At 38.8% G+C, this 12,023-nt stretch overlaps 1 protein-coding gene across 1 annotated transcript in view; it reads right to left on the bottom strand.

Moving 5' to 3' along the window:
• Positions 1 to 12,023, bottom strand: part of LOC139688673 (glutamate receptor ionotropic, kainate 2-like) — a gene marked incomplete at its 5' end in the record, with an annotated part of 49,651 nt that overhangs the window by 36,762 nt on the left and 866 nt on the right. The window contains 4 exons of the mRNA XM_071586241.1: positions 360 to 746; positions 1,974 to 2,231; positions 7,088 to 7,192; positions 10,554 to 10,757. Coding sequence (XP_071442342.1) covers positions 360 to 746; positions 1,974 to 2,231; positions 7,088 to 7,192; positions 10,554 to 10,757 — 954 coding nt within the window. The remainder of the gene's footprint in view (positions 1 to 359; positions 747 to 1,973; positions 2,232 to 7,087; positions 7,193 to 10,553; positions 10,758 to 12,023) is intronic.

The raw sequence follows: 12,023 nt of genomic DNA, 5'->3' as shown, positions 1-12,023 counted from the left end.
AAATTTAATGTATGAATAATTACGCAGTCTTATGTATCTATTACTATTCAATCAGAAAATATGAAAGATATTCTTCAATCTTGTAAGCATTCTCATGTGGGATTTAGAGACTAGGGGATAACCATATTCATCAAAGAAAAATTTAAGGCACTAACCATTAGGGTTACAAGTGTACAAATGCAGGTGCTGCTGCTATGTGGGTGCATAGGAAATCAACATGGCGGGCGAGCCTTTTATTAAATGTTAAACAGTTCACAGTTCCCCATTTTTTCCGAAATTAGCAAACGACTAGGGAACTCAAGTGTCATTGGTTACCAAGTAAAGGAGACTCGCTTGACCCTATGATGCGTAAATAGTACCTTTGGGTTGAGATCAGATCCTTGCTGCATGAGAGTGCCGATGGTGAACCAAAAGGAGTTGGCGAGCGTGAAGTCGTTCTCGACCACTTGGCCGTCCCCGAGGCCGAGCATGTAACCGCCGCCGAGCCCTCCGTAGCCGCCGCCGCCGGAGCAACCGTGATCGTGGTCGAATAGGTAGGTCGACGAGACAGGATCCGGCACGGCATGCGGCACAGAGTATGTCGCCGTCTCGCAGGGCTTTGGCGGGGACCACTCGTACGGCGAGAAGCGAGCCACCACCCATATTGTTAGCGAGACGAGGACGTACGCCCCGAGCATGTAGAACCAGATGGCGACCGCAAGAGGATTCATGAACGAAAATAGCCGGCTGGGCATGCTCTCTGAGACCTATTCAAGTATTTATGAGGGACATATTTCACTTGACTCGCCGGTGCGGAGGGGGTCTCGTGAAGTTGAACTGCGCCATCCGCTCGAGCGCGGTTTCAATTCAATGTTCAAGACGGAACCTCTGCAATTCGACATTGAAACGCCCTTCATGGAGCTTTTGACTGGCGTTAGGAGAGAGGCGCTGCCGAAGCGCGCGTATTTGTCGTGAAGCTGTCGGAAAACATCTCACTCGCACATTCACACAGCTCGAGCAGGGAGTGTTGCTTTTAGGAAGGTTTTCTTTTAAAAAGAAAGGTTTCGGGTATTGGCTAATCTAAGTCTAGCAAGAAAAAAACAAACTGCAAACTCAGTTGGATCCCAGTTCCGTACTTATGTGGTTTGCAGATGGATTGCAACTTAAATACAAATTAACACAAATAGGTGATTCTACTTACCCAATTGACCTAATAAATACTTTCTAGTTAGTAGTTTCCGTTAGAAAAAAAGAAATGATGTCTAGAGAGTAAGTAGTTTCTCTAAGAAAAATTTCGTATTGGTGGCCAATTTTAAGGCGAATATACCACACACAACCAGATAATGTGGACGTTTGTTCAAATGCATTATCATTAGGTTTCTCGGTAAAAATTACATTATATGAAATTTAAATTGTTTTTAAGATTTAAAACAACATTTCAATGAATCTTGCCTAATTCTATTTGTACGCTGAAATGCCTACAATTAGTTAGTATATATTGGCAATAAATGTTAAGTACAATATTAACGTATGGGGTTTTACAAGATAAAAGTAAGCAGTAAAAATATTTGTATTTCCCTGAAAATGATAAAGACGAAAAATATATGACATTGAAACATTAAAATTTTTCTGTCCGATTAAATATTTTTTATTTTGTTTAAGAATGCTCTGGAATATTTAATGCTCAAATATTCGGATGACACTCTTTAATTTAGTTCAGGAAATAAACCATCTAACAATAATTATGCGCGGATATGTTTCATCGGTCTACAGATACTCACTGGCACAAGATTCAAGCAGGGTTTTCTTCTTTTCGATTATATTCGCACTTTGGAATAAAAAGTATCACATCTTTAAACCGTTTTTCGTTGCCAAAATCCGCCATCTGCAAACCACGAGGAGTGAGCAAACGTCTTCAGAGGCCGTAGCTGGGATGCAAATAAGCCTTTTGGTTCATCAAGCCATTTGGAAACACAACATCTACACGGACAAACCTTTGGGTTCAGCCCCGATCCCTGGCGCAAGAAGGTCCCGGTGATGAACCAGAACGAGTTGGAGACGGAAAACTGATTCTCTACGACGTCCGAGTCCGCAAGGCATGGGTGAGGGTTGTTCCACTCGTACGGGGAGAAGCGCGCCATGACGAAGAGGGTGAAGGAGACGAGGAGGTAGGCGGCCAAGACGTAGAGCCAGATCTCGACGGCAAGGGGATTCATGAAGGAGAAGAGGCGCGTGGGCTGGGATGTCGGCACCTGTAAAAGAGTGGGTGGAGCCGGGAAGGGACGCGTTTTTTTTGGGGCAAGGGATGTTCAAGAGAAGTTTTTTCGGAGAAATGCAGGGATGGAGGTTTTGAACTCAAGAATGGAAGCAGAATTTTCATGCTCTTGAAAAAATGAAGAACTGAATCTGAAAATAACTTGAGACTGTTTAAAAATGAGGAAGGAGTAAATGAATTTTGACATTCATGCATAGTCGTATTAGCAAAATTATCAGAATTTTATGAATTGTTTCATGAAGTGATAGACAAACTTCCTCCGTTTTTTGCATCAACATTTGTCGAATTTATTGTAAAAAAATTCTTTGTCGCCTTTTAAATTGCAGCAGGTAGGATTTAATGCATCCCTAATGTCGAACACTTCAATGCTCATTGACTAATGAACAAGCATAGTACTTCATACTAATTATTAAATATGTATAAATAAAAGAAGAGATATTGGCGATAGAGAGAAGAAACCTTTAGAAGAAAATCGCAAAAAATAAAGACCCATTAAGAAGCAATTGATCGTATCTGAAAACAAAGATAAAATTTTCACTAAGAATCCTTAGTTTTGTGAAATTATTTACGAAACTGTCCTCAGCAGCTTCACTCTGGATAACATACAGGAACCCCGTGAGTGTATGTTGCACGCAACACTCATTGTATAGTGGGAAGTATGTTACGCAGGATACAATTCAAGGTGCGACCGGTCAGGCGAATTTTTCATGGTTGACTTGCTTCCTAAAGCTGCAAGTCAATTTTCAAGTCATTTCAGTTTCCTTATGAACCTTTTGTCCTTTTGAAAAGCTTTTTATGATGTTTGAATATATTTTCTGGATACTTGTGAACTGACTATTTGCCACACATGCGGCTTCAAGCTAGGGCGCACACGTTCACAATTTTTATGAGAATCTATTATCATTTAATGATTTTTGAACTAACATTTTTCCCGAATGAAAGTATAGCCGAAAGATATTTCGAGGAAGAATTTTTTTACGCTGAACGCTAAGAAATTTTCTGTGCTGAAGTGAAGTCTTTCTATGTGAAAAAATTGAATTAATAAGCGCGAATCAGCAGTAATATTTCGAATTTGGGTATTAATTTGTTAAAGCAAGTACGGACTATTTATACAGTCTATCTTGCAAAATATAAGCTTAGAGAATTTCGGAAAATTTGGAAAGTTATTTTGATATTATCCAAAGAGGTGCGATACAGAAAGGTTTGAGTACCACTAAATGAAGCAATCAAATATGCAACGTCTTAGAATACAACGTCTCTACTTAGGAAAAAAGTCCTCGCTACTTGAATTTGCTCTTAAAATTTATCCGACGACATTTGAATCATATTTAAAAGTTATTTTTTTGGGAATTGTGGAAGATACACTTTTACCTTTAATACAAATACATATCTTGAAAACAATGCCACTTTTCCTATGCGTCAAATAGAATAATAGAATTCATGGAATAAAACCAGCGTCGCAGCTTTGATGGGATTTTACGATAATCTGAAGACTATTCCATACAATTTACACTAATGGCAATACGTATACACGGCCACTAATTGAAATGATCTGTAAAATTCCGTGTCCATGCATGAAAAAATGTGATTCAGATATCGCAAGCAAGATAATTAAAACCCATTAATTTCAATAAAACGAATTTAGAGATTTAACATTCCTGTTGATCGCATGATATCTGTTAAGGTTTTACCAAAGCAGCACCTAGAACGTCTGAAACAGATGACTTGTTAAATGTTGTTCATTCATTTAAAGATTTTGACCTGAAACTTTTTTAAACTTTGCCATAATTTTACTTTTAATAACTCTGGATATAATGTTTTACCAACTATTCTTTTGCGAAATGCTTCCCAGAATACTTCGCTAAACGAGTATTTAAACTAATTCTAGTTCTCAATATCCATTAACGAATTAAACGATATTTATGGACAGAACCGCCGTAAAAATATACAATATTTGTCTGTGAAAAACCTTCGTTAAACATCTAAATTCATAGATATTTAAGTTTACTGTTACCTAATTTTAAACTAAATACTATATAATTATTAAATATGAGAGATTTGACACGAGATAAAAATTTTACTTGAAGTTACTTCAGCTAATAACTGGCTTCATACATGCCTAAAAGTCGCAGGCAAAACAATATTCACATTTTGAAAGCGGGAATTGATCCAGGATTTTAAACGAAGGAAAATTTTCAATGGTTATATAAAGAAATGAATATTGTTTTATTTCCACCATTTCTGGATCGATCGTAGAAAAGGTTCTGTTGGTGGCATACAAAGGTAGTTAGCCGGCGGAAATAGCATATTAATGCAATTAATGGAGCATTTGTGGAACGTTTTGATTGTAGTTTTCTATTTTAATGTAGTATGGTCATATTTACTGTTTTGTAAAACTAACTGTATGGCTTTAACTTAATTTTATATCTTAAAATAGAAATACAGGAACAAAATTCACTGGTATGATTTTGTAAAGTTATGCTTTAATTAAGTCGAGTGAACTTTGATACAACAATGCAAATATATATGCCTTTGATACGTGCAGGTATCAGAGTATTTAGGCATTGAAAGTGCTACAACAATCTATGTCAATCTGAAAACTACTCTAAATAAAACAACAAAAATTGTACATGGGGAAAAGTAAAGCTAGTGGGACATAATCTATTAGGTTGAGGACATAAAGCGTAAAGATATACTTAAGCTGTTCATTCGCTCAAGGCCACATGCACATAATATTGCAATATGAAAATATACTATGGAAATTCCTCTTTAAAAAAAATTTAAAATGTAGATACTTGAATTGTTAAATCAGGATTAAGTTGCTTGCAAACATAATAATAATTATTATTATTAAGTTATCCATCGGTTAAATTAGGTAGTGGATGGAAACAACTACCAAATACATATTTTGTGACTCCTAGCAAAACGCAATCCAGCAACCTACTCTACATCAGATCCCTCTTCATCTCTGTGCACTTCCTTCCTCCCTTCATTTCGTCTAACATTCCTATCCTGTTCCTGCCCTTTCCTCGTTTGCCTAACATTATCCCCTCTATTACAGCTTTCAACATCCCACTGCCGATCAATACACCCTTCAGTCATTTTTCCTGCCTCAGGATTTATCCAAACAAACCCCTCACCTCACCCACCATACCAAATACTTCCTCATTTGTTTTCCTTTCGGTCCATTTCACCTTCTTCATCCTTCTCCACGCCCACATTTCCAAAGCCTTCAATCTACGTCCATCCTACTTTAGTGACCACTAAACTAAACTAAATTTTGGTCTGAACTGTGCGAATTGATCACACTGTTCCTAAACCTGTGCCCAACCAGAATATACTAGAATACTGATACCTTTCAGAGTAACCCAACATTTCCATGTATACGTACGTCTTTTGGGGTTTTTAAACTAAGTGTTGGTGATGACTGACCCCTGTCTCAAGCAGAACTCAATTGCTTTCTCCCCGCGGTCATTCCTCGTGCCTAAACCTTAGTCCTCCACCTCATCACCATCCATTACTTCGCCTACCGTTGGATTTCAATTCCCCATCCTTATCGAATGTTTTCCTACAGGAACACACAAGATTATGTCCTCTAACTGATCGTATATCCTATTGGTTTATTTCTCCTTATGATTGATTTGTGGCATGTATACCTGAATAATGACCAAGTTTGTCGGTTCGACTTTTATCTCTATTGCGGTTCTTCCTACCTCTTTATTCAATATTATAATAACCCCTCGTTTACTCTCGTTCTCCCCGCCGTACATTATTCTATAACTATCACTCCAGTAATCCCCGCTATCCTTCCATCTCACCTCACATTGACTTAAAATATTGATATTTCCTTTTTCCATCCCTCGCTTTATATTCTCTAATTGCACTAACATTCCAAGTTTCTATCCTACATAATTTGGTCTTCTTCTGCGTCTTCTGCCCTGTTGCTGTCGGTTTTCCTTCGCAAGGGTTTAGCGAGATGATGACCGCGGAAGCCTTGCCTTTCCCGCTGCCGGGCACGACACGCGGTCGATCGGATAGAGTCCCGCAGTTGCCAGGACTCATACTCTTTATGTTGTCCATCATTATATTGGGAATGATGATTGAGGTAGTTTCCCTTTGCTTTCCTCAATAGTGTTTTTAATGTGACGTCGTCTTTCAAAGGCCATCCCTCTGGGGTCAGACGCCTTTGCAGTTGCCTCACTGAGGAACAGACGCTGCGCGGACTATCTGGCTCCTAAATGTTAATATATATAACATGGGTGACCCTAACAGGAGCAATAATCATTGTTCCTGCCAGCACAGCTCTAGGTGGCATCGGAACGCACAATCCCTACCACCACCTCAAGGTTGTAGTCCACGGGAGGGGCAAACATAATAATAGGTAATATATATTAAACTAATATAAACTTTTTTACCCATTATCTGGTATAAATCTTTAATTTAAAATTATCCAAAAAATATGGAACTGCGGGAGATGCCATAACACTAAGTCTGAAAGAAGTCAATGCGCATAAAAATGCGACAATTTTAGTGTCCGGGATGTCTTTGAAGGTGAATGATTTGTACAATTTGATATTTCTGAATTGTTACTCAAAGAGTTTTGATTTTATGCAACATAAGGTTATCTTTAATTGATAGTTTTAAATCAAATAAGGCTAATTTAATTTGAAAAATTCGAGAAAAAGTCTTAAAATAAAAAAACGGCAGTGAAAAATTTCCCTTCTTCAGTCAATAAAAGAATTGTATAGGATACAGAGAATGTTTTAATATGGCATAACAAAGGTTGAAATAGTGAGCGTAATAAGTAGACCAAGAAATATTTAATTACGTTACCTTAAAAAGGATACCGATTCCCAGATTCATGAATGGCTTGGTGAAATCAATGACACTTTCTCGGGCATAGTTTATTGTCATCGACGCCACAGCCAAGTCTGCTCTCTGTGAATGAAAAGACAATATTGAGTTCAAACGTTTCCTTTATATTTTAATCAATACCTCTAAAGTAACCGACCCATAGAGAGGTTTTGATAGGTGAGAACAGAGATGACCTCTTACTAAACTCGTCTGAAATCCACATATTTAAAAGCGTAAGGGTTTCAGGCAGTTTCTTTTCTTGTGGCACCATTTGATTCCTAAAGAACTTCTAGTTTCTCGTATTAGAAAATCGCACCACTTGGATTGCGTAAAATAGTGAGAGTTGTTCAAAACATCAATTGATATTGGGATCTAGGTCCCTCCTGCCTGTAACCAAACCCGCCATCTGCTACTCATTTACGCCCTTCTCATTCATTAAATAAACTTAAATCAAATAAATTAAAAAAGTGAAAGATTAACAGATGTTTTAAACTTAAATAATTGATTTGAAATTGAAATAACGCATTCATAATTTCGAAAATGGTTTTGATAGACTTAATTATTAAACCGGAGGGTATTACATTTTCATGCGATTTCACTATTTCCCGCAGTCAAAATGGGGTAAGGATAGAAATCTGCCAGTTAAAGAGTATGGAAAAAATTAAAAATTTTAGGTAATTTTCTTGTCTTTATAATGCTCTTCAATTTTTAAAGGATACTCTATCTGTCTTAATGAAAACTGATGGAGATATTGCATCAACTTGAATGGGTCTCCAATGAGAAAATTCACTTTGACGAATAAAACCATCTCAGAATTTTTAAGGAACATTAAAAAAACTTACACATTTCGCAGTTTTAGCCAATGCCGCCGCTACTAGCTAATTTTCGTCTTTCCACTGGACTTATTGCGGGGCTTTGTCATTGGATCCGTCGCTTTTTCACCGATCTCGTTCCAGAGAACGTGAAATGCGTGTCTCTTACGAAGACTAGGTAACAAAGTACATGGGTTAACTATTATGGAAAATTATTTCTGCGGATCTTTCTAAAAGAAAAGGCACTCTCCAATGAACCGGCGTGCGATCGGCAACTCTCGGGAGTGAAACAGGAGCCAGGTATCATCTTTCGCTCTCTTTCACTTCATTTCATCCGCTTGCTCGAATTGACGTACCCTGGGAGCGTTTTAGTAAAGCGCGGTTCCTATTTTCACGGCGAGGGTTAATAGGAAATGGGGAGGGAGGGAGTGGCTCGAGCGAGATCTCGTACGGTGGAGCAATCATTATTTCTGTGCCTCACTCGGGAAGAGAGCACACGCATTTGGTGGCTTGTTATGTTCCTCAGACGAAAAGCTTTCATTCGCCAGAGGAGCCAAGAGTGGCATAGACTTCTTTGTAGAGGTAGCATTTTAACAGGCCGAAAGGGAAAAAAATACTACATTCCCCCCGGGAGAGGAAAAAAGTAGATAACGAACGAACCGTTGCCCCGGACACACATGGATCCCGGACGTTAAATGATTTAGTTGCCTCTCCCTCACCTCGCCTGCACGAAGCGAAATGAGAGATAATCTCAGACCTATGGAACGAGACCGTTTCAAATTTCCGCTCGCTCCTCTCATGGGAATAGAGCCTCGCACATTATGGAATGAAAACTGGTGTAGTAGTGGAATTTTCCCCTTAAGCGAGTATATGATTCCTCCGAGGGAGAATTTCTCTCTCATCGAGACGCATAATGTTCGCTTGCTATTACACTCAGCCGAGTTACTAAAAAAGAGACATGATTAAAACTCAAATTACCTGATTGCCGTGCGGTGGACCGCAAGACATGGGAGATAAGACGTTTTTTAAAGGTGTAATTAAAGAGAATTTGAAGGAGAGATTTTCAGTTTATTCGTGGAATGCCTAGGAATAACAGTGGAGAATAAAAAAAGTTGAACCTTCACCTAACGATTTATTCAAAGAAAAACCTCGCTTTCTAAGCTTATGAAAGCAATTCAATCTTTTTACTTGGGAAGGGGGGGGGGAGCAGGAGAGCTTAGTGGTTCTAAGAACTTTACCAAAAAGCGAAAGGTCCAAAGTCTCGGCTAAGGTAGCTTTCCTTACAAAGAAAATTATTTGGAACTCGAAGTCTTGGAAAAATAAGAAACCTATGTGAGAATCCTTGTGAGTAAAAGAGATTTCGGCGTGCTTCTAATAAAAAGCCTATTGTTAACCTAAAGGAAATTTTTGGAATAAAAGATTATATTCGTAATTCCTACAATGCTAAAATTGTATTTCACACTGACGAGAATGCGTGGCCGAGATGCACACATATTCAGTATCGCATAGTTTTCGTTTGCTGTGTATGTGTATGGATCTTTACGAAAAGAAGCACAAGATTGATAGAAGACATAGCAATATTTAAGTCAGCAGCCTGCCTCATCCAAGATATCTATTGTCTCTTCCCGATAAAAGTTGAGGCAGTTATTACTACAGATCCATCGGACTTTGGAAATGAACTTCGGAAGAGTAGGTGTTATGCTGCTCCGCGTCCATATTAGGTTATTAAACTGTTTTCATCCTCCTTTGTAGGCAACGGCACAGTAAAAAGGTTCAAGTTAGGGGACTCGGGAATAATATTAAATTGCATTAAGGCGTTTTAGTGAAGCCTCCAGGAGAAGGGAATAAACTTTGGCAACAAAACAAAAGTATAGATTAGGACACATAAAAATCATCTGCGATTCATGAAAGGAAAATGAAAGTTTTCGTACATAAGTCAATTTTTTAATTCACCACCAAAGTATGCATGAGAATTTACATGGAACTGATCTTTCCTTCAAGTACGATGGATCGAGAATCATAAAATAAATAATTACATCTAATAATACTCACAAAATTCTAATATTAGTTGGGGACTATTATTTTAAGTAAATGTATTTAACATAACACGATAAATTGGATGTTGAATGATTATGACAGTAATTGACCCCAGTGAGACAGGTGCGTGCGACACCAATGTTTACTGGTCACTCCTGCTTCATAAATATCATCTCGATAGCGAGTTATATTGACATTAAAAATTATATAATATGTATATATTTATATTTATATAAATTTATATATATATATATATATATATATATATATATATAAATATGTATATATCTTGACTGAAATCGCTCCTTGAACCTTCAATGCCGATTATTTCCACTTCGCTCTACTCCGGAAAATTTTGCCCACAGCCAAAACCACGAAGATGCTGCACACCCAAAGCCCAGGGCTACTATCAAAGCGTAGGTTTTCCGGTGAATGGCCGACGTGCAAACAGGAACTCCCAGATCCACGGTGGGATTGACGCTCGTGTTTGAGTAGCCATGCTACAGTCTGTGAGGGAGAGAGACCCCTCCCGCACCACTCTCATTCCCAATGCACCGCACTCCCAATCCCCCCACCCCTCATCATAGGCCACCTACCTTGTCCATAAGCTCACGAACGATCCCGTTCCACTGCCTCGTCTCCGGGTCGTAAACGCCGTACATGTGGTCTGGCACGAGGCGAATGACGTAATGGAATCCAACCTGCGCCGCAATCCACTTGAGCAAGTCTATGCAGAAGCCTTCGAAGCGAGCGTTGCCCGTGAGGTTGCGGTCCTCTTTCACCATTACGTAAGGCTTCTCCTGTTCGGGAGAGAGGGTGGGGAGGGGGGTGGGGGGTGGGAAGGAGGGGTGGCAAAAGCGGAAGGATGGAGCGGATTTGGGACACGGATCAAATGGGAGTTAGTACAATTTCACTTGTCACAGAAAAGTGATCGGACGTGCCTCTGAAATTTCCCAAATGCCTCCCTTGACTCTGCCACAGTTGGGAAGTAGTTATCCTCAAGTTTCTATATGCTTAGCGTAAACGCGCTTCTCCGTTGACCGCCTAGACCGTTCCCCTTCCCCGGATAGCGTGTTTAAATGGTAGCGCTGCACGTTTAAGAACCGAGATACGTAAGAGGTACTTCATTTGTGATTTCTATCTTTGCTTCAACAAGGTTGCCAGAGAAAATTATTATATGGGTAATGTATTTTACGTGTTCCCTGTAAGTGGGAAAGCTAGAGTAAACAGTGCATTTCATGTTAAAATATTTTTTCAATGACCATGGTTTCGTTAGAGAGAAACATCTTCTGGGGAAATAAGCATAGAGCTCACCCTTTATTATTATCATATTCCGGGTGGGGTGATGCTGCGGGGAAGAGTTGTGACACGTAATGGGGTGGGAAGGGGTCATATATCCATGATGGTCCACGGAATTTACCTACCTCGGTCACCTCCCATAACCTGTCTTATCCAACTTATCCCCCCACTCGGAATTCATGCATTAAGGGTGCACTTCATGTATTCCTCACCTGATGATGCTACTCTGAGGCTAAACCTTAGACTGTTGTATAAGACACATTTTAATATATTGACGTAGTTTTTCTCTTTCTTTCCAACAAATGAGTGATGGAGTTCCCACCAAATGGACTTCCACAAAGTCAGGTCTTTACTAAGTTTATTTGTTTACTGTGAATTAAAATTCCCTGCGGAATGTTTACAGTCACGTTTACTTCATATTCATTTATTTATTAAGTTTGAATTCATCCAAAAACAGTAATTTTTGGCCTTCACATCGGACTATGAACAATGATACATATAAAATGGAATCAATTCCAAACACCGTAGCCCTAGGTGTATTTTTCCCATCAAAAACCAGGTGGGAATCGAACCCACGACCTTTGGGTTAGCAGACGAGGACAGTACCCCGCCGTCACCTGGGCCGTAAAAGGTTCAAGAATAGCTATAACGTTTTCATAATTGGTAATAAAATATTCTATGTACTATTAATTTCAATTATTTTAATCATTTAAATATATTCTTCTTTATTTTCAATAAGTGTTCCTAAAAAATAAAAATTTTTATGA

The sequence above is a fragment of the Hetaerina americana genome, unplaced genomic scaffold (assembly GCF_022747635.1).
Source record: "Hetaerina americana unplaced genomic scaffold, ioHetAmer1.1.p SCAF_214, whole genome shotgun sequence".
NCBI lineage: Eukaryota > Metazoa > Arthropoda > Insecta > Odonata > Calopterygidae > Hetaerina > Hetaerina americana.
Note: the sequence above shows the minus strand (reverse complement) of the source record. Positions and strands in the feature narration are given on the sequence as shown.